At 65.5% G+C, this 21,959-nt stretch overlaps 1 protein-coding gene across 3 annotated transcripts; it reads right to left on the reverse strand.

The window, feature by feature from the left end:
- Nucleotides 1-4,408: 4,408 nt before the first annotated feature.
- Nucleotides 4,409-20,769, reverse strand: SBK1 (SH3 domain binding kinase 1). Of its 3 annotated transcripts, none has more exons than XM_074158596.1 (4): nt 19,668-20,769; nt 6,622-6,824; nt 6,301-6,503; nt 4,409-5,320 (listed from the first exon to the last, which is right to left on the reverse strand). In XM_074158596.1, the coding sequence occupies exons 1-4, from the start codon at nt 19,727-19,729 to the stop codon at nt 4,538-4,540; spliced, it is 1,251 nt and encodes a 416-aa protein (XP_074014697.1). In that variant the 5' UTR covers nt 19,730-20,769; the 3' UTR covers nt 4,409-4,537. The 3 variants fall into 3 exon arrangements, with proteins under 3 accessions (XP_074014697.1, XP_074014696.1, XP_074014698.1); XM_074158595.1 differs by having other exon boundaries at nt 6,622-6,819; nt 19,668-19,943; XM_074158597.1 differs by lacking the exon at nt 19,668-20,769 and adding an exon at nt 12,919-13,185.
- Between the last annotated feature and the right edge of the window lie 1,190 nt (nt 20,770-21,959).

The following is a 21,959-nucleotide window of genomic DNA, read 5'->3' on the forward strand; positions in this document are numbered from 1 at the left end:
CAGGCTGAGAGAGTTGGGGGGGTTCAGCCTGGAGAAGAGAAGGCTCCGGGGAGACCTTGGAGCCCCTTCCAGTCCCTCAAGGGGCTCCAGGAAAGCTGGGGAGGGACTCTGGATGAGGGAGGGGAGCCCTAGGAGGAGGGGGAAGGGTTTGACACTGAAAGAGGGGAGATGGAGATGAGATGTGGGGAAGAACTTCTTTGCTGTGAGGGTGGTGAGAGCCTGGCCCAGGTTGCCCAGAGAAGCTGTGGCTGCCCCATCCCTGGAGGGGTTCAAGGCCAGGTTGGAGGGGGCTTGGAGCAACCTGGTGTGGTGGGAGGTGTCCCTGCCCAGGGCAGGGGGTGGCACTGGGTGGGCTTTAAGGTCCCTTCCAACCCAAACCATTCTGTGATTCTCTGCCCTCGTGGGTCCTCCCACAGACCCCATTCTCGGCGGTGGCTTGTGTCCTCCCTCGGGGGTCTCATTTTGCAGGGTGGCCTCGAGCTCGTCCCGTTCTGCCGGGGCACCGGGTACCACATGAGTCACGTTTCCTTCCAACGCCCATCTCAGCTCGGTGCCGCCGCTATTTTTGGAAACTCTTGAAAGCGGATCAGCCCTCAGAAGCGCGTTTAATGAAGGTTCTCGCCGTGCCGGACCCGTGTCCCCCTGACATCCCCCTGCGGTGGCCGGGGAAGCCTCCGGCAGCCCGTGGGATCGGGATGCGCGGGGATGCCGGCGGCGGGATGCATCCTGCAGCCCCCCCCTCCTGAGTCCCCAGGGAGCCAAAGCAGCATCTCGGTGGCAAAATATTTCCTTTTAAAGGGTTTGTTTGGGGTTGGGGTTGGTTTGTTGGGTTTGTTTTTTTTTTTTGACGATGCCGTCTTGGCATTGATCCTTGGCGCTCCAAACGAGCGGATCGTTCGCGGTTATTTTTACTCCCAACCTCCAGGATTTTAGCTGGGGCTGCAGTGGCTCATTTCGCATCTCTAAGCAAAAAAAAAAAAAAAACGAGAAAAAAAGGGCAAAATTCAGCTCTAGAAATCGAGGGCTGGACAAAATCAGGTGCGGGCGGGCTTTGGGTATCGCGGCCAGGACCTTCCGGCTTTCCCAGGACCTGGTTTTGTGGGATGCTGGTGGGACCGGACCTCCCGCATCCAGCGCCGATGGAAAAATAATCTGTGCGTTCTTTTCTTCGGGAGCGGCGCCCGCGCTGCTCGTCCGGGGCTGGGGGGGCTGCCCGAGGTGGGCGGCCGCCTTCCCGGGAGCAGACCCCGCGGGGATGCTGGAGGTGGCTTTGCCGAGCCACCGGCTTTTGCCACGTTTTTTTTTTGGAGTCTGAAGGTTTCACCTGGAAAGAAGCAGCACCCCCCACCCTCCCCCCCCCCCCCCCCCCCCCCCGGCACGGATGGGCTCTCAGCATCCTCGACCTTGCCGGGATAAAATTAGCCATTTCGCTTTGAATTAGAGACAGTGGAGCCGAAAGCAGCCCCAGCCGCTTCCTTTCAAAGACGTCAAATGGCAGCGGGGCCTGCGACCGGGGAGGGGAGGGTCCTTCCAGCCAGCGCCTGGTGACAATGACATTGATTTCCTAGACCTTTTGGCTTGGCCAAATCTGTATTTTTAGCTGGGGAAGAGGGGGGAGGGAAAAAACAAAAAAAAAAAAGAAAAAAAATCCAAACCCATAAATCACGTGTCCAAGAAATGCTTTTCCCTGCCCTGCTGGGAAGAGAAGGGAGATGAGAGGATGCTGAAGTGCGGGATGAGAAGGGCTCGCTCCCTGCTCCCCTGGAGACCCACCGCATCTTCCCAGGGGCCATCCCGGGCACTGCCCCCCCGGCCATGCCACCCCACACAGCCCCCCCATGTCCGGGCTGGGGTCCCCCGAGCCCCCCCTCCCCACGGCAGGGAGCAACGGGACCCCTCTCCCAAGGGATCCCCCCCATCCCCTCGGCATCTCCTGCAGCCATTTATCTTCCGGGGCGGGCGCTGCCTTCATCTCTCCTTCCCTGCCTTCCTCCTCCTCCTCATCCTCCTCCTCCCTCCTCTCCCCCACCCTGTTCTCATTTCCCCAAGAAGACTTTAATGAAATCTGCCCTTAATTAAATCCACATTCATTTGCATAATTACCAGGAAATTGAAATTAGCCTGCGGACGTGGCTGGAATACATTTGGCGTCGAGCAGCCCCGCCTGCGCGGGAGGGGGCTGCACCCAGGGGGCGGTTGGGTGTCGTCCCCCCTCCCCCGGCACCCATGGGTGCCACCACCCTGCCCCACGGCCCCCATTGCCCTTCCCTCCCACCCTGGGGCGGCCACGACAGTGGGGTTTGGGGGGGGTGGACGAGACGGGGTGACAGTGGGGGGGACAATGAGCCCCGAGGCCTCGGCAGTGCCCCCCCCCCCGCCACCCGCGGCTGCACCAGCACCGCCTTTGCTTTATTTATTAAAAAATAAAAAGTCTTGACTGCCATTGAGAATTTTTTTGTTGCTTTTATAACTATGTATTTTTGTCATTTTTTTATGGTTTTTACTTGTGGTTTGGTTTTTTTGTTGTTGTTGGTTTTTTGTTTGGTTTGTTTATGGTGTTTTTTGTTTGTTTTTTGTTTTTTTTAATCCTTTTCGACAGTGACAAACTGAGGTAACGTCTGTGACACTACAGCCTCTCCTACGGGAAGAAGGTCCGGAACCCGACAGCCGAGGGAACTGGAAATAAAAAAACCCGACAACCTACCGACACAGCGACCTCCACGGGAACAGAAATCACACCCGGGGAACCCCCCAACCCCAACAACCCACCCCCCCCACACCTCCCCATCCCCGCGGGACGGAACCACCCGGGAAAGGTACGGCCGGGCCCCCCCCCCCCCACCCCGCCACCCCCCCGGGGTCCCTTATCTACATTATTGCACGGAAGGTTCGAGGACATTGAGGGACCTAAGGCAAAAAGGATTAAACCCGGCGCTTAGCGTCTCTACATCGGGGCAAATGCTACGTCTAAAACCGGCCCTCGGCCCCGGCACCGCGGGTGGGCGACGGGCAATGGGGTGGGTGCCGCGGGGACACGACGGGGTTGGGGGGGGGGGGTATGGGGGGGGGGGGGGGTCCGGCCGGGCACCCGCCTGCTGTGTAAACTGCTGCTGCTGCTGAATAGCGTTATAGCCCTTTGTGCGGGAATTGGGGTGGGGTGGGGGGGGGCCGGAGGGCACCCGGAGAAGGTTTGGGGTGGGGGGGGGAGTCCCCCACGGCACCCACCCCATAGGAGGGAAGCCCGAACCGTGCCGGGGCTTGGGTGCTGCCACCTTGGGGTGCCCCCCAGCGCCCCCCCCCACCCCCCCGCCACTGCCCCGGGTGCCCAAAAGCAGGAGGGGAGTTGTGACCTGCCCTCCCCGCCATGACCTTGTCACCAACGGGCCACCAGTGGCTCCTGCCACCACCCCCCCGCCTTGCTGCAGCCAGCCCCCGGGGGGGGAATTAAACCCCCCTCCCCCCCCGCCTTCTCCCCGCCAGCCCCGGGGTGGGGGGGACTGGGCTTTGGGGAAGGGGTGACAGCAGAGAGGGTGATGGGGACAGCGCAGGGAGCCACGGGGACCTTCAGGAGGCCACCTCAAGCCCCCTCCCCGGCTCCCCAGGTCCTGCCCTGGAGATGTGCCCCCCCCCCCCCCCACCTTTTCCAGTCCCTGGGTACAAAAAGTCTGCAGAGGGGGGGACAGGGGGACACCACCACGGCAGAGCCAGCCCCGAGCACCCCACTGGCCAGAGAGCCGGCACGGCGGCCAGGAGTGCGGCTCCCCGCTGGGAGGAACCCCCTCCCGGGGGTCTGGGGCCGGTGTGCGACCACCCCGGGGGGGGGACAGGGCAGGGGACACGGGGGCTGCCAGCGGATGGGACGCACGACGACACACAGACAGGGACACTTGCTACATCGATGGCTGCCAGCACCTCCCGCGGCAGGGAGGCAGCCGGGGCGGCCGGGGGTCCCGCGCTGCCGGCGACCCCCCCGGTTTCCACATCCCCGACCCAGCACCCCCTCCCTGTCCCCTCCCGCTCCCCACCAGCGGGGCAGGGACTGGTGGGAGGGGGCAAATGGCCACCCACCCAACACAACCCCACCCCCCAAAGGCCTCCTCCACCGTGCGGGGTCATCGGCCTTCCCGCGCCCCGGCCGGGGGACGGGCACGGGGTGGGGGACAGCCGGTGGGCGCTGGGGGGTGACCCCCACCCACATAGAGCCCCCCCCGGGGCTCTTCCTCCTCGTGTTGGGAGCCCCCTCCCCCTGCCACCCTGGGGGGAGCCTTGGAGGGGGCACCGACGTCCTCCCCGGCGGGGTGGGGGGCATCAGCATCCTCGGCGCTACGGAGCGCGACCAGTTTTGTCCTTTTCCTCTTCGTTTTTGTTTTCTTTTCCTTATTTCTTTTTTTTTTTTTTTTCCTTTTTTGCTTTGGGAGACCCGGAGCCTGGTCCCGGCTCGTGCCACCACCACGAGCAACACCCCCTGCCCCATCCCTGTCCCCAGGGAGGTGGGGGGGACAGGACGGGCGGCCGCCGCGTGCCGCCCCCGGCGCCGTCAGACGCAGATCTCTATTGCTGTGGCCAGGACCATCTGCCCTTTGCCTTTGTCCTGCCGGCCGTCTGTCCTGCCGGCCGTCCCCGGGGGGGCCGCGCTCGGCTCGGAGCCTCGGGGTCCGCTCCCTTCCGTCAGGACGGTCCTCTTGAGCGGGGCCGGGGTGCAGGAACCGGCCGCCTCGTGGCGATGGGCACCGGCCGGGAGCTTGTCCCCGGCGTGCTTGCGGGAGCGGTAGGAGGGACGTCGCCGCACCTCGGCCATCAGGTCGCACTTGATGAAGTAGAAGACCTCCTTGACGGGACAGCGCTTCTCCGGGTCGAGGGCCAGCAGGCGCTGGAACATGCGGAGGGCACTGTCCGTGAAGCGCCGCCACTGGGAGGGCAGCCCCCCCAGCCGCCCCTTCTGCCACCGCACAAACTCCTCGAAGAAAGCGTCGGAAGCCGCCGCCGCCTCCCAGGGGAAGTTCCCGGTGAGGACGCAGAAGATGAGCACCCCGAAAGCCCAGACGTCGATGCTGGTGTCCACGGCGAAGCCCTCCGCCCGGCCGGCCTGGCAGACCTCGGGGGCCGTGTAGGGGATGGTGCCGCTGATGCGCTTGACCCGGCAGCCCACCTTGCGGGTCATGCCGAAGTCGGCCAGTTTGACGCGGCGGCAGTCGCGGTCGAAGAGCAGGACGTTCTCCGGTTTGATGTCCCGGTGCACCAGGCTCTTGCTGTGCATGTAGTCGAGGGCCAGGCCCAGCTGCTGCACGCAGCGCTTCACCAGCTCCTCGGGGAGCCCCACCTGCGGGCATGGGGACACGGTCTCAACCACCCGCTAACGAACCCCACCGGGATCCCACCCAGCTCGGGGACCACCACATCTGTACGTCATTACACACGCGACGTGGTCGTGGGTGCTTTTATCTGGAGTGCTCTCTGCAGTGGGGAGACAGGTGGTGGGTCCCTAGGGATGGGTGATGGGTCCCAGGCCACCCAAGGGATGGGTGATGGGTCTCAGACCATCCTAGGGATGGGCAATGGGTCTCAGTGCGCTCTAGGGATGCATGATGAGTTCTATACCACTCTAAGGACAGGCAATGGGTCTCAGGGCACTCCAGGAGATGGGTGAGGGGTCTCAGGCTCCCCAGAGGAAGGGTGATGGGTCTCAGGCCATCCCTGGAGGTGGGTGATGGGTCCAGGCCATCCAAGGGATAGGTGATGGGTCTCAGGCTCCCCAGGTGAAGGGTAATGGGTCTCAGGCCACCCTAGGGATGCACGATGAGTCCCATACCACTCTAGGGACAGGTTATGGGTCCCAGGCCACCCCAGGGGACAGGTGATGGGTCTCAGGCCACCCCTGGAGGTGGATGATGGGTCTTCAGGCCACCCCAGGGATGGGTGATGGGTCTCAGACCATCCTAGGGACGGATGATGGGTCTCAGGCCATCCTAAGTACGAGCGATGGGTCTCAGGCTCCCCAGGTGAAGGGTGATGGGTCTCAGGCCATGTGGGATGTGTGATGAGTCCCACACCACTCCGGGGACACACACCACACCAGGGACACCCCAGGGGATGGGTGACAGGTCTCAGGCCACCCCAGGAGATGGGTGATGGGTCCCAGACCTGCTTGTAGGTGCTTGTGGTCAGGGCCAACCCGGTTCCCACACATGGAGCCCCCTCCCACATGGCCAGCAAAGCACCGTGGCAGCTTTGCTCAGCACCCTGGGGTATTGAGCCCCCACACCCCAAAAAGGCTCCTGTGGGAGGGGTGGGGGGTCCCACCTGCGGCGGGATGATGTCGAAGAGGTCCCCGCCAGGGGCATACTCCTGAGCAAAGACGTAGCAGTCTTCAGTCTCGAAGACCACGTCGAAGACCTTGATGATGAAGGGGCTGGAGGAGAGCGTGTTGGTGATGCTGAACTCCCGCAGGAAGTTCTTCAGCTTCGTCTTGCTCTTGTTGACGAACTTCAGGGCCATCTTGGTGCCTGCGGTGGGCAGAGGATGGGGGTGAGCCCGGGGCATGGTTGGGACACGTCAGGCACCCTGCTCTCAGCACGGCTGCGTCCCCCACGCACCCCCACCCCCCACCCCGGCTCCCTTCACCTGTGCTTTTGTGGGACACCAGGTCCACCTTGCCGTAGGTGCCCTTGCCGAGCTCGCGGATGAGGTCGTAGTGCTTGCTGATGTCGGTGCCCGAGAGGGTGCGGATGGCCAGGGACTGCATGTCCTCGGTGATGAGGGGCACCCCGCAGCAGGCCAGCTTGCGCGACGGCTCTTGCTCAATGGAACCCGCGCTCATGGCTGCACTGCAAGGCAGAGGGGGGGGGTGTGTGTCACCAATTTCAGTGGGTGCTCCAAAGCCACCGAGCCCCATCCCATCCCATCCCATCCCACCCCTGGGGCTGGGGGCTGCGGTGCCTTTCAAAGGGGCAGCGGGATGCTCAGGGCGATGCCGAGCAGCACCCGCTGGGTGCCACCCCTCTGTCCCCAGGGGCCACCAACCCAACGGCTCTGCAGAGGATGCTCCAGAATCATGGGGCAGGGCTGGGGGGGGGTGCAGTGGCCCCTGTCTCTCCAACTCAGGGGATGTCCGGGGTCAAAGCAAGGGCTCAGGGCACGGCAGAGCCAGGAGGGCAGGGACACGGGGACACACACACACACACGTTTCCTCAGCCCTGGATGGGAGCTTAGGCCCTTTGGGGCTCCCCACTGCTGCCACTGTCTCCAGTGGGGACCCCAGGAGCCATCCCTGTCCCCTCCACCCTTTTGCAGAGCATCCGGAGCCCCCTCCTGAACCAGTGATGCTCCGGAACGTGGCCAGGGCTGTGCCACAGGCTCGGAGAAGGACACGATGGCCCTGCAGCAAATGACTCCACCACACACCTCCGACCATCTGCCGGCACCAACTCTCCCCTCTCCCCTCCCAGGGTGGCCAGAGGACAGACACCAGACACGGAGCTGACATCCCTCACTCCTGGCAAACCAGCGGCGGATTCTTCTCGCCCCGGCCATCCCCGCAACGAGAGCCGAGCTCGGACTCACCCACCGCGGCAGAGAAACCACCCCAGGGGGTCTCCTCCGGTGCCCTCCATCACCTTTATATTTAGATTTTTGACGCCACGTCTCACCCTGGGGAGGAAAACTGAATCCCACTTGATCCAGGACCAACGGCACCCCCAAGGAGGCAGGGGTCCGATCGGTGCCGGGATGGAGCTGGGATTGAGGGTGGCTAGGGATGCGGTGGGGGGGCTCTCGGGGGCTGCAGCCGTGGGCTCGCCGCCCGCCAAACACCCGAATGGGTGTTTGGCGGGCGGCGAGCCCACGGCTGCAGAAGATTGAGTCCATGGGAGGGAGCCTGAGCGACCCCCGTGGGCCGAGCCTGATCTCCAACCTCTCCCTCCTTTCCTTCCACCGCTGCCTCTCATCCCAAAGCGGAGCTCAGCTTCTTAATTTATTATATATAATTTCTTTTTTTTTTTTTTTTTTTTTTTTTTTTTTCCCCCCTCTTCCTTCCTGGGAGGTTGGGCGAAAAATAGAAAAGGAACTTCAACATCATGATGTTCCAAAAATGTAGCGGCTTGACTCATAAGATCTCCAAAGCAGCTCATCTCCATAGCGTTTTATTGGCCTGCTGGAAGAGGAGCACCATCTCAGCGTCTGGGTGCTGGAGGTGGAGGTGGATCAAGCGCAGCAGCTCGGTGGATGCATGACTAAAAACAGCTCCCAGCATCCCGCGAAGAAGAAGTCTGTCTACACTCGAATTTACAATCACGCTCGTCAACGTCTCTTAATTAACCGGTGTCGAAATGCAATTATTCAAGGCGGCGAAGTTGGGAGTTTGAGGAAAAAAAAAAAAAAAAACAAAAACTAAAAAATAAAGAGATCCTGCCGCTGGGAAGGGAGAGCGGAGGTGAAGGACTGACGGCTGCTGGAGAGAGCTCTCCAAGTCGAGGGCTGTTTGTTTGTTCCCCGTGGCTAAACCTCTTGGGTTTGCCCGGCAGCTCCTTGCCAACAACCAAGGAACACCCATCGGAAAGGGTTGTCCCACCACGCCGGGTCCCCTGCCCGCTGCCTGCCCGGCTTCTGCGGCCGCCCCGGGGGCTGTGGCTGCTGTCTTTGCGGTGCTTTATGGAACCCGAACCGGCAAACCGGCTGCCGTGCCGGTCCTGCTGCAGGGATCCTGCCGGGATGCTTCCAGGATCCTGCCGGCCATGGCCAGGGTGAAGGTCCCACATCCTTGGTTGCCTTCCATGCCCACCCCGGTCATGTCAACGCAACCGCCCCTGCATCCATGTGCCAGATGGGGCCAAAGCGGAGCAGAAATGGGGCTTTTTCCCGGCACAGCAGCTCCTGTTCCACCTCCCCGTCACGGTCCCGAAGCACCGGGGCAGAGGAGCCAGCACCATGCCCAAAGGAGCCCAAACTGCCCTCCCAGCACACGGAGCCCCGGCTCGGCTGTTTTGGGTGTTCCTGAAGCTTTGAAAGCGGGGAGGAAGGATGCACATCCCGGCTGAGTCCTGGCGAAGGCTCCCGCGGCACGACACCCCCCCAGGCTGCCAAGACGCTGCCGAGTGGCACTGGGACCCCGCCGCTCACCGCAGGCGGTTGGTGCCGTCATCTCTGCATCCTGAACCGTTTCTCCTACTATTCAGACTAAAATTGTTCTGTGTTTAAGCTTCAGAACCATTTATCTCATTGAGTGAGGAGGATAATCCACCCACCTCTTCCTGGCTCCCTGGCAGGTATTTATAGGCAGCCACTCGTCTCCCGACGGCAACGGCCGCTCCTCTCCCCAAACCTCCCCGGCTCCATCCCCAACACCACGGAGGATGGAATCCCGTATCCGGAGCCCGGCATCCCACCGGGTACCGGGGCCGGCACCACCAACCCAGCCCGATCCCGCTCCCTGCAAGGGGGAATGCTCTCCCCGGCTCCGCATCCCGCTCCGCTGCACGCCCAGCCCTGGGCGCATCGGCGCTGCCAATAAGTAATTGCAAACTCATTAAGAGCTCATTGAGAGGAGCAGAGGCCGCCCAGGAGAGCTGCCCCAGGCACCCGGTGGAGGAGGCGGCTGGAGCAGCGGCTGCTTGGAAATTAAGAGGGGAAGGGGGAGAAAAAAAACCAAAAACCCCTCTGGCCACATCAGAGAACAACTCGGTTATTGAGTGGGGTGAAAGGAACAGGGTTTGGGGCTGAGCCCCACGCGGGGGTCTCTACGGCGAGGCGAGGAAGCCAGAAGCCCGGTGAGGGGCCAGGTCTCCACCGTGAGCTGTTCCGGGGCAAGGAATTGGGAAAACGAAGGGAAATACCACACGGGGCAGGGTTAGGGTCTCCAGATTTCTCTTTAGAGAGGGGGGAAATGAGACACCCCCGGCAGCGGGGCGGGCACAGGCTGCTCTGTCCCCACGGGCACCCCGGCCGCACCACCTCTGTTCTGCAGAGCTTTGATTTCCCCCCAATCCCCATCCCCTCCCGCCGCTGTGATGCTCTCTACCACAGCAGCGTGCTCATTAATTGTGGTGTAATTGGCATTAGTTATCAGCGGGTAACACTGACTCCCCCCCCAGCCCGGCAGGCTGGAGGCCAGGGTATCCCCTCCGCACCCCAGCCGCTTCCCAAACCTCCCCCATTTTCTCCTCCAAACCACCCTCTGAGCCATCAAAATAATTTCCAAGCATTTCCTTGTCCATCCCCGCTCCCGGTCCCCCACCTCCCGCACCGCCCCGGCGCTGCCCGTGCGGCGGTGGCCAGGTGCCACCCTGGTGAGGGGACAGGCGGTGCCACCCTGGTGCCCCGTGCCCGGCCGCTGCCTCCCGGCGCCCCGCTCTGTTTCCAGCCTCCGCCGCCTCCGCTGCTGCCTGACCCCGTTCCGGGGACAATCCTCCCATCTCCTCCGTGCCACTGGGACCAGCGCTTCCCGGCGCGAGGCCTTATTAGCTGCACTTCCCGGGGGCAGCGGCGCCCAGGGAGGGCTCGCAAAGGCACCTTGGCCAAACGAGGACGAGTTTGGCAAAGGGGGGAGGACGGGCACCTCGCGGGGGCTCAGAGCCATGGGTACCTGCCGCGTCCTCCAGCCGGGCCGGCCGCTGCCTCCCACCCCACCCCAGAGCGGCGAAACACGGATGGGAAGAGGGTCCTTTCGCCCAAGTGCCACCCCAGGGCCATCAAAAGCCGCTCCAGACAAGCCGACCGTGTCCGGGAGGTGGCTGGTCACGCACGGCACAGGGACACGGGCCAGCAGCTGCAGGCGGGTGGCATTTCGGGCACAGCCCCTCTGCCAGCATCCCATCCCACCACCCCCCCCAGAGGCGATGGATGGGGCACGTCTCCACGTCTTCTCGCCAGCTCCGTGGCGCTGGGAAGGTGCTGAGAAACCCTCAAAAGCCTGAACCAGTAACAAACCTCCACCGAAGCAGCAGCAACCGTGACTTCCCAGTTGGGGACACTTCTCCAGGCGATGGCACTGAATTCCCAGTTATCCGGAGTTTCCCATACTGGTTCCTGGCCCCCTCCAGAGCAGAATGCCCAGCACCAGGATGGGCTTCGGCAAAGCCAACCAACACCCAGAACCGTGCAGGCTCCTGGTGGGCAGGGGCCGCTCTCCCAGTGGGGATGTCTCGGTGTCCCCGTCACACCCATCCGTAGCATTCCCCGTAGCAGGAACCGTCTCCCATCCCAGCCACGAGCCTGTGACAACCTTCTTCAGCCTTTGGTCCCAGCATTCAGGATTGACAGACAGCCTCCGCAGGAAAAAATTGGGAAGAGCAGACGAAGCAGCACCTGGGCTCTCTCCTCCGACAGCCCTCGCCGTCCTCCCGAGGGACGAGTGGCCGCCACTCCCCGGGGAGCCACCGCTCTCCCCTCCCGCCGCCGTCCTCCGTGCCCTCCGCACCGCTCTCCCGGAGCTGCCAGCGGGATTTTCTCTGCCCTCGTAAGCACCGCGCCGTCTCCGTCCATCGGCCCCCGACGGCAGGACCTTGGCCGCCTTTCAGCGCTTTGGCCTCCCGGGATTTTTTCCCTGACGAGGGCGACGGCTTCGTTAGGACCTCGGCTACTCCAGCCTCCAGCTCCTCCCGCCTTCGCCGCGCCTCGCCGCCGGCACCGGGGATTTATGATTACTTCATTGTTTGATTGGTTTCATCAGCCTGTCATCATCTCCCTCCCAAAACTCTTCCACCAGCGCCGGCAGCATCGCACGTTTGGGATCTGCAAAGACAAACGCCCCGAGCGGCACCTGCCCGTCGCCTGCCCGGTCCCCACCGGCAGGGCCACCCTCTGGCTCTTGGGGACAACGGGGCGCGTCACCCCCCTGCCAAAACCAGCCCCTTCTCCTCTCCAAGGGACCTTCACGGCCTTTAGACACCGGGGGGGAGGTGTGTGTGTGTGTGTGCTGTATCCCTGCGTCCCGGGCATCGCATCCCGGCAGGTGACACCCCAACGCCACATCCAGCGCAAAGGGGTGCCGAGAGCCAACCGCCCCGGGTGTCCCCCCGCTCCGTCCCCGGTGTCGCTGGGCTGTCCCTGAGCTGCGGCAGGACTCCCGGCTGGCGTCGCCCGCCCGCGGACACCGCGCCAGCGAGGCCGGGGACCGGGAGGAAAGTGGGTCACGCTCCCCTTCCCCAGCCGCAGCCGGCGGGAGGCTGGTGCGGGATGGAGGCCGGCTCCCGCACCCACACGGGTGGGAATCGGGGGGGGGTGACGAGGGGAGATGCCAGGGGGAGATGGCCTGAGCTGCCCCCGAGGCCGCCTCCCCTTCCCCGCTCCCCTTCCCCAGCTTCCAGCCGCTTTCCGTCTCAGCGCATCCTTCCGGAGCCAACCCCCCCCCGCCCCGAATTCACCGGGATCCCCTTTCTCCCTGGGAATCCGGCCCCGGGGCAAATACAGGGCACCGGCCCCCGGCCCCGCTCCGCCACCAACTCCTTCCAAGTGGGACACACGCCTCGTCCCTCCCCGGCCCCGACTTTGTCCCCGCCGCCGCAGGGCCGGGGCGCAGGTGGCGGCGGCCGGAGGAAGGGACCCTCCACCGGCACCCCGCGATCCTTCCCCGGGGGGTGGGAGGGGGGGGGTGGGGGCGGCCGAGCCCCCGGGGGCAGCACCCGCATCGCCCGGTGATGTCGTCGTCCCCCCCCCCCCTTTCCCCACGCCCCGGTTCTGCGGGGGGCGGCGGCGGGAGGCGGGGACCCTTCCCCCCCCCCCCGCCATTCATCCCGGTTGTACCGTGATGGTTATTTCGGTGGTGGTTACACGGCGGGGACCCGCCTGTCCCCGTCGCCCCCCCGCCCCCCCCGCGCCGCGCCGTGCGGGCAGACAAAGGGCGGCCCCGCCACAAAGGCGGCGGTCGGTACCGGAGCGGGCGGTGCCCCCCCCCCCCCACTCCGCACCCCCTCCCCACCGCCTTACCGGAGGGGGGAGCCGCCGCCGCCGCCGCTCCCCGTCCTCCTCGGCGGGAGAGGAGCCGCCGCCGCCGCCGCTCGCCCCCCGCCCGGGGCCGCTCGCCACCCGCACCGCCGGGCTCATGCCGCGGCCCCGCCGCCGCCGCCGCCGCCGCCACCGGAGGAACGGAGGGGAGCGGAGCGCGGCTCCCCCCCCTCCTCCCGCCGCCCCGCCCCGCGCTCCGCCCGCCACCGGCACCGCCCCGCAGCCCCCGGGGACGCGGAGGGGAATCGGAGGCGGGGGGGGGGTGTCGGACTCCGCCGCCGTTAGACGGGGCGCTGGGGGTCGGGGGGGGGGGGGATGCGGGGCATCCTTCCCGCCCCCCCGGCACAGATCAGGGGGTCGCGGTGCTGTTTGTGCCGCGGGGGGTGGGGGGGGTGGGGAGGGGGGGGGGGTTTGCCCGCGGCAGGAGCCCTCCTCCTCCTCCTGCCCCACCGCCCGGGGGAGACAGCCCACCGGTGGGACGCGGGGGGGGGGCGGGGGCTGGGACAGGCACCGGGCAGCCGGGCAGGATCGGGCCCCTCAGCCCTTCCCCACCCCATCAAAGGACCCCGATGGCCCGAGCCTGGAGCGTCTGGGCTGCATCCCCAGCAGCGTGGCCAGCAGGGCGAGGGGGGGGGGATTCTGCCCCTCTGCTCCGCTCTGGGGTGACAACCCCCCCAGTGCTGCCTCCAGCTCTGGGGCCACCAACAGCAGAAGGACACGGAGCTGTTGGAGCGGGGCCAGAGGAGGCCACGGAGATGCTGGGAGGGCTGGAGCCCCTCTACTGGGAGGACAGGCTGAGAGAGTTGGGGGGGTTCAGCCTGGAGAAGAGAAGGCTCCGGGGAGACCTTAGAGCCCCTTCCAGTCCCTCAAGGGGCTCCAGGAAAGCTGGGGAGGGACTCTGGATGAGGGAGGGGAGCCCTAGGAGGAGGGGGAAGGGTTTGACACTGAAAGAGGGGAGATTGAGATGAGATGTGGGGAAGAACTTCTTTGGTGTGAGGGTGGTGAGAGCCTGGCCCAGGTTGCCCAGAGAAGCTGTGGCTGCCCCATCCCTGGAGGGGTTCAAGGCCAGGTTGGAGGGGGCTTTGCTCAACCTGGTGTGGTGGGAGGTGTCCCTGCCCAGGGCAGGGGGTGGCACTGGGTGGGCTTTAAGGTCCCTTCCAACCCAAACCATTCTGTGATCCTATGATCTGGGCTTCGTTGCCATCAGCTCCCTGTGTTGGAAATGTCCTTCCACAGGACCCCATCCCACTCTTGGTGCGTTCCCCGGCTCCTGCTCTCCCTGAGCCTTCCAAGACTTCATATTTCTTCTCCTCCAGCACAGGTGATGCCTGCTGTGGGGTGGCATCCTCTGAAGCCCCACTCCTAAACACGTGGAGGACACGTGGCTTCCCCCCACATCCCCAGGAATGGCGGGACCATTCGGAGCGAGCCAGGGAAAGGCGGCCGAGGCAGACGCACCACACGGGCTTCCCTTCAGTCTCGTCAACGTTTGGCAACATGTTCAGCGAGTGACGCCAGCACCGGGCACCAGGAGCTCCCGGGCACCTCCAGTCCAGGGGACGGTGGCAGCTCTCCCAGAGGAAGGCGAGGGGTCGGCACCGCGCTCCTCCTCGGAGCATCCATGGGCACATCCAGCCTCTCTGGATTTCCTCCTGCGCTCGCCGGGGCCGAGCAGGGACGTTCTGAGACAGGTCGTGGTTTGCTTTGGGGCTTCCTCGGCTCTTTGCTGGGTGCCAGGTCCCTTTGCTCCCACGAGGCCTCTTGGAGCCAACCCACAGCCGTGGGGCTGCCCCACGCTCCGAGGGGTGACGGCGGGTCCTGGTCCAATGATCAGGGCCACCACCGCCACCCGAGCCCTCGTCACCGGGGAGGGCAGGGGAGCCATCGCCACTGAGTCACTGGCGGCTCTAATCCGCTTCCAGTTTAGCAGGGAGAGCAATTAGTCTTTTTATGAATGATTTTAACGCAAGAGGCTGAATCACATTCTGACACTTCTCTTTAATCCGGCGCCAGGCGCTGCTGTGACATTGCCACCCTTCTCCCGTCCTGCAGCCACCCGGGACACAGCCACCTCCGGTCCGGGCAGCCGGAGAGGTGGCTGCACGAACGCTTATCGGTCCCCTCGTTCCCCTCTCCTCTCCAGTCCCTGTCACAGCTCCTGGCACCCGCGGCTCGGATGCTCCGAGTATGGACCATCCTCACCGGGATGGGGGCATCCGTATGACACCAGAGGAGAAGTGTCCTCCCCTGTGTCACAGAGCCCGGTGACCAGCAGGCCAGGGCAGGCTGGACGGGTGCTGGATGGGTGCTCGGACCAGCCGTGGGGCTGGGAATGGGGTGGCACAGGGCAGGAGAGGACCTTAGGGACAAAGGGAGATGGGGCAGAGCCGGGGTGCTGCAGGCACTGCCACATGAGCAGGACACGGGCCGGTAAAAGCCACCACCACCTTCCTCGCACGCTCCGCTCCATCGCCCGCTGGGGACGGGGTGGGTTCAGCCCTGTCCCTTCCCATGGCACCCGCACAGGGCACCCGTCCCCCCCCCGTGTCCCCTGCCTGTCCTTGCCGTGCCACGCGGCTCCCTGGCTCCCGCAGCCTCCCGCTCGCGGCGTTCCGAGCCCTTCCTCTCCGCTCTCCTTCGGATCGCCCTATTTATAGCTCAGGGCTGTTTCTAGGTCAGGAGCCGGGCGCCGGGGACCGCGGGGGGCTGCGGGGACGGCATCGCTGGCCCCGCTCGGCTCCCGGTGTCACCACCCCGTGGTTGGAGGATGGGGCTGGGCCGTGCCCCGGGTACAAGGAGGCTGAGCCATCGGGCTGCGGCAGGGCTCCATGGGGCTCAGCAAGTCTCCATGGGGTTCAGCAGGGCTCCATGGGGCTCAGCAGGGTTCTGGCAGCTCCATGGGGCTCCTCAAAGCTCCCCAGGGTTCAGCAGGGCTCCATGGGGCTCCATGGGGCTCAGCAGGGTTCTGGCGGCTCCATGGGGCTCCTCAAAGCTCCCCAGGGTTCAGCAGGTCTCCATGGGGCTCAGCAGGGCTCCATGGGGCTCCATGGGGCTCAGCAGGGCTCTGGGGTCTCCGTGGGACTCAGCAAGGTTCTGTGGGGCTCCAGAGGGCTCAGCAGGACTCCGTGGGGCTCCATGGGGCTCTATGAGGCTCTGTGGGGCTCAGCAAGGCTCCATGGGGCTCTGTGAGGCTCTGTGGGGCTCCATGGGGCTCTGTGGGGCTCAGCAGGTCTCCACGGGGCTCAGCAAGGCTCCGTGGAGCTCTGTGGATCTCAGTAGGGCTCAAGGGTCTCTGTTCCGTGGGGTTCCATGGGCCTCAACAGGGTTCTGTGGGGCTCAGCAGGGCTCTGTGGGGTTCCATGGGGCTCAGCAGGGCTCAAGGGGCTCCGTGGGGCTCCATGGGGCTCCGTGGGGCTCAGCGGGCCGGCGTGTGGGTCACGCACAAGCTGAATCATAGTAACACCAATCGCACCCGTCAGCGTTTGCATCGAGCTCGTGGTCTTCAAAGCACTTAGAGAATATTAATAACTAATTAAGATTAGGAAGATGAAAGGAGCCGGATCAAACCCCGTTATCACCTGCCTCGATCCCAAACCCCACCACGAGTCCCGGGCTCCCCAGGGGACCACGAGTGCCCCCGAGATTCCTGCTGGGAAAGGAACTATCCCAGGGGATGTGCTGGGACAGGGCGGGCGGCGGGGAAACGACCTGAAAAGCCCCAAATATTTCCAGCAAGCCCAATCCCCTCCAAATTCAGCGGGAAGGTCGCTCGTCCCTTCGCCGTCACTTGGTGTGTGTGTCCCCCCGGCAGGGTGGGAGCCGAGGGGCCGCGCAGCATGTGGGGCTGGGGGGGGGGGGGGGGGAAGGGGGGGGTGCCAGGGCCACCCGCAGCCTGTCACGCTGCGGTGACATGAGCTAAACCCTGCCTGGAGATGCTGGCGGGGATGCCGGGAAGGAGCAGGCGGAGAGGGAAGGAGGGAGGGCGACGCGGGAGCGGAGCACGCCGGGAGCTGCAGCGCCGGCAGCGGCTCCCAGATGGTTTCAGATGTTTCCCCCCCCCCAGTCTCCCCCCATAGCATCCACCGAACCCCAAAACCTCCTGCCCCTGCGGTGAGGCCAGCCTGGCCATCGTTGTCACCTTCGTTGCCCGCTGTCCCAGCATCCCACCCGGCATCGCCAGCCCAGGGTACAGGACCCATGCTGGGGGGGGAAACGGGTGCCCCCTGTGTCCCTGGGGACAGGGCCCGGGCAAGGGGATTTTGGTTGGAAAAAGGCGGGGGGGGGGGGGTGGGAGCTGGGTCCTGCAGCGCTGGGGTTGGGGGGGGTTAAGTGTCCCCCCACCTCGGTGGTGTCCCCCCCCACGGTGTGATGCCAGTCCCCGCCACGGCTGCTGGGACGAGACTCCCGGTGGCTGCTCTCAAGGTCAGGGGGGAGACACAGCCTGCGGCGCCGTGGGGAGAGGTTAGCAAGGGGGGGGACAAGTGTCCCGCCACTGCCAATGTCCCTTGAGGTGCTGCCTTCCCTCCCGCAGCCCCCCAAGTCCTGTCCTGTGCTCCTGGGGGGCAGAGGATGGACCTAAGCCAGCCGGGCGGGGGGGCACAGCATCCTGTGCGCTGCTCCCCCCCTGGCACAGGGAGGGTCAGCACCATCTGCCTGTGGCCAGTTGCAGAGAGCTGGGACACGGTGTTGACTCTGGAGCCTAATGATGACTGTACAGATCCTGGCTTGAAAGGAAACAGAAGGGGTCTCTTTTGAATGGGTTTCTTCTGAAAAGAAGCAAAGGGGGAGGGTGGGGTTCTTCCTGGGGGAGGTAGGATTTGGGGGTGTAGTGGGGTGACAGCACTGTCCCGCTCCCACCCCTCCACCTGAAGCCACAGATACCAGCTGAATCGCTGCCTGGGGACACAACACAGCTGTGCCCACAGCTCCCGCTTCCAGCGTTTCCCACCCCATCACCAGCTGGAGCCAAAGCAGCGAGCGGGACTGAACCGGGGGGCACGGGGAGAACCCCGGGGGGCCTGCCCCGGCACCCCGACACTCCGTTCCCCTCCGTCACCCGGCAGGCCCGCCGGCCGCCTCCGCTCGCAGCCCGTTCTCCTGGCACCATCTAGCGAGGCTGCGGGGACAGGCACGCTGCCGCCAGCACACACCGTGGTGGGACCACACGCTCCCTCCGGCTCGGGGTGACAGGGACAAGGACAGGCAGTGGGGCAGTGGCGGAGCGGGGAGCACCCGGTAGGTCCCTCTGCCGGCCCCCCCTGTCCCCTGGGGGGAGCCCACCCCGGTAGCTGCTGTGCCGGCGGTGGCAGGCGATGACAGCCCTGTCCCCACGGGCTGGCAGCAGGCCCAGGGAGAAGCTGTTAGGGACAGACTGGTGACAACTCGGGGGGGGTCTGGGGACAGGCAGTCATCCCCCCCCAGCACAGCCCCCATTGAAGTGGGGCAGGACAGGGAGAGGTCTCTGGGGACAAGCCCCGGGTGTCCGCCCTGGGCTGTCCCCCAACATGCAGGGAGGGGTGGTCCCCACGGCCACCATGCAGGACCTCAGGCCACCACACCGTCACTCTGGGTGGTCCCGTCCCTGGCTGAGAAAGCCAAACTCGTGCCACCTGTGGCCCAGCACAGTCTGGGTGCAGCCAGTGAGCTCCGACCCCACGTCAGGCTGTAAGATGGGAGCCCCGGGGATGCCCCGCACCCCTCTCCAGCAGCACCCACACCCAAGGACCCTGTGTCCCCGTGGGTCCCCCGGTCCCCCCCCTCAACTCCCGGCTCCTTTCCAGCCAGCGCCGAGCTCGTGGGACACGACTCACGGGAATCGAGGGTCCAAAAAACGTGATTTACACCAAAAACTGAATCCTACAGCTTCTTGCACACCGGGGAGGAAGGACAGACCGCCTGGACTGGCACATGCCCACGGCCTGGCAATAGCCCTGCCTGGCCACCAGCCTGGCACCGCCACCCCCTGGACTTTGCCGTGGGTGGCCAGTGCTCGTGGGGGGGGGGGTCCCGGCCGTGGCGGGGTGGGGGCTTTGCCCCGGCGAGGGCAGCGCGGGACGGGAGGTGGCAGTGGCTCGGTGCCACGGAGGAGCAGTTGGGCACGCCATGTGCCGGCGTTCACACCTCGTGTCCCTGCCGGCTGCCTGGCTAATTCCGGCACCGGCACATCCGCCTTGGCTGCCGCTCAGCAGCGCGGATGGCAGAGGATGGGGAAGGGGGGGGAAGCGGGGGCTAGTGCCGCTGCTGAGGTCGCCAGGCCTTGGGGACCCTCATGGTCCCCAGCCAGCCCCTGCCCCAGGGGTGGCAGGAGGTCCCTGGGAGCAGAGTCCGGCCGGGGGCGCAGGAGCGGGCGGGATGGCTCTGGGATGCCGTGGGGTCGCACACCGCTGCCTGCAGCCCCGCTCCCGTGGGCACACGGCGCTCGGCACGGCACAGCATGGCACGGCACGGCACAGGACGCCCACCCCGTGCCCCCGAGAGCTGCTGCCGAGGAAGCACATGCCGGATGCGCACACGTGCTGGGCACACAGCTCTCCCCGGCACGGCACGGCACCGGCCACGGTCTCCTCCGGCCAGGAGGATGCACCTGCTCCAAGGAAAACTTTGTCATGGCCACGGCAGCTCCCACGCCAGGCATCGTCCCCCAGCCCGGCTCGGTGCCATGCTCCCATGCCCGTCACAGGCTCATGGCGCATCCCCTCCGTCGGCGGACGGCCCGGCGCGGTGGCACTGACCTGTGCAGGTGCAGGGGCTGCAGCTCCTCTTTCTGGAAGCAGACGAAGCAGAAGGAATCCATCGCTCGGCTCTGGTGGCCGCCGTGCCCGGGCGAGGGGGACCACAGGCCGGGCAGTGCCGGAGGCGTATTGGCATCTTCCTCCTCCTCGCCGGTGCTGCCGGTGGCCGGAGGCTCACGCTTGCCCGCCCGGGGCCATGGTGTCGGGGAGCCCTTCACAGGGCCGGGCTGAGCGCCGGGGCTGGCCGCTCACCGCACACGGAGGCAGCACCGGGCTGTGCCATGTCCCGCGATGCCCTTGCTCCGGGGCTGGCGATGCCCGACGCCACCCCGGCACCCATTGCCCAGCACGGCCGGTCCTCAGGGGGTGTGAGCGGGGACTCGGGGTGGCATCGCCCAAGCCGAGGGCTCCGGCAGGGCAGGGGGAGGCCCTCGCCAAGCCCCGGGGTGCTTCAGAGGCTGGGGGAAGCGGCTGCCCCTCTTCGGTGCCCAGCGCCCATGTGGCACCGGATGGTGGTGGGCACAGAGGATGGTGCCACGACACTGCCAGGGAAGTGTCCCCTGCACGGGGGCTTACAGGAGGTGGGGTCCAGCAGGGTCTGGTGGGATGTGGCAGGATCTGGCAGGGTCTGGTGGTGTCTGGTGGGGTCCAGCAGGATCTGGCAGGGTCTGGTGGGATGTGGCAGGGTCTGGCAGGGTCTGGTGGTGCCTGGTGGGGTCCAGCAGGATCTGGCAGGGTCTGGCAGGGTTTGGTGGAGTCTGGTGGGGTCCAGCAGGATCTGGCAGGGTCTGGCAGGGTCTGGTGGAGTCTGATGGGGTCCAGCAGGATCTGGCAGGGTCTGGCAGGGTCTGGTGGAGTCTGGTGGGGTCCAGCAGGATCTGGCAGGGTCTGGTGGGGTCCAGCAGGATCTGACAGGATCTGATGGAGTCCAGCAGGGTCCGGCAGGGTCTGGTGGGGTCTGGCAAGGTCCGGCAGTGTCTGGCAGGGTCTGGCAGGCAGGTGGCCGTGCTGGGAGCCCCGCACGCTCGCGGAGGAAAGTTGTGTGGTTGGGGAGCTGCGTCTCGGCGGGGCTCGTCTCTCCGGCAGAGCAGCCGCTCGCTCTGACAGCTAAACCAGCGTGCGAGTATTAATAGCTCCGGATTCATGCGGTGAGGCTGGGAAGTTAACTCCTTGACTGCCGCCGCCGGCCCTGCCCAGTCTCCAGCTGCCCTCTCCCGGGCTCCGGGCTGCCGCCTCGGGGCTCGCCAGCACCGCAGCTGAGACCTGGCAAACTCAGCCCATCTTCCCGGTGCGCCAGTGTCACTGAGAGACCCGTGTTCTGTCCCCCAGAGCCCCGTCCTCCTCCTTCCCTGGGGTCTGCCCTGTCCAGCCCTCGGCACAGGGTACAGGGCGCAACCAGGGAGGGGATTCGTCTTGCCCATGGGTGCCCGTGGGTGCCCTCAGCCCCTACGGTGGTGGAGAGCCAGTGGGAGCCAGTCCTGGGGGGGCTGCACAGCCAGGCATGGTGGGGCATGACAGGACACAGCATGCCAGTCCCAGCTGGGCATGGCAGGAGCACCACGGTGCTCCCTGAGGGGGTGTCCCTGCCCCACAAGTGGTGTCCCTGCCCCACGAGTGGCATCTTAGCCCCATGAGTGGCATCTTGGCCCTGCAAGGGGTGGCTCTGTGCCATCGGTGCAAGCCAGGGCAGCAATGTCCAGCTACAACCAAGGGACAAGCCAGGGCACCTCGGAGGCAGCATGATGGGTAAGGAGACCCCTCATCCACACATCCTCATGGAGCAGCTCTGGGGTCTCGTGGTTCTCCATCTGTTGGGACCAGCTCAGGAAGCAGAGATGACCCCCCCCAGGTCCTGGAGACCAAGGGCTGTGCTGGTCCCTGGTCCCAGCCCACGTTTGATGCCCTGGGGCAGAAGCAGAGGCTTCCCCAGCCTGGCCACGGGCTTCGTCATCTCTCGCCGTGAATTATTCATTGCGTGGCTCTGCTTGCAGTGCATCTGCTCCCGCCACACCCCCTCTAATGGCAAAAATCGATGGCTTTTTAATTCCTCATGGCCGGAAAGCTCCCAGCCATGCTGCTGGAGGGTCCCGTCCTCGCTGCAGAGCTGGCCCAGGAGAGAGAGTACCCAACCCGGAGGGTGGCTTATCCCAAACTCATTCCCATCGCCTTCTTCCATGCATCTAGAAGGGTTCTGGCTGTGATGGTCCCCCACGCGAGGCTGCAAGCTGCCCACGCTTCGCATCTCTGGTGGGATCCAGCTGCCCTTGTGCTGGTCCTGATCCGGGATGGGGA

The sequence above is a fragment of the Numenius arquata genome, chromosome 14, assembly GCF_964106895.1.
Source record: "Numenius arquata chromosome 14, bNumArq3.hap1.1, whole genome shotgun sequence".
Classification (NCBI taxonomy): Eukaryota; Metazoa; Chordata; class Aves; order Charadriiformes; family Scolopacidae; genus Numenius; species Numenius arquata.

Bases quoted from the DNA above. Each gene is read 5' to 3' on its own strand.
- SBK1 (XM_074158595.1), bottom strand. From the start codon at position 19,803: ATGCCAATACGCCTCCGGCACTGCCCGGCCTGTGGTCCCCCTCGCCCG. The intron at 6,820-19,667 runs GTCAGTGCCACC...CTTGCAGTGCAG, and splicing joins CAGCCCCTGCACCTGCACAG to CCATGAGCGCGGGTTCCATT. The intron at 5,321-6,300 runs GTGGGACCCCCC...CCATGCCCGCAG, and splicing joins TCGACATCATCCCGCCGCAG to GTGGGGCTCCCCGAGGAGCT.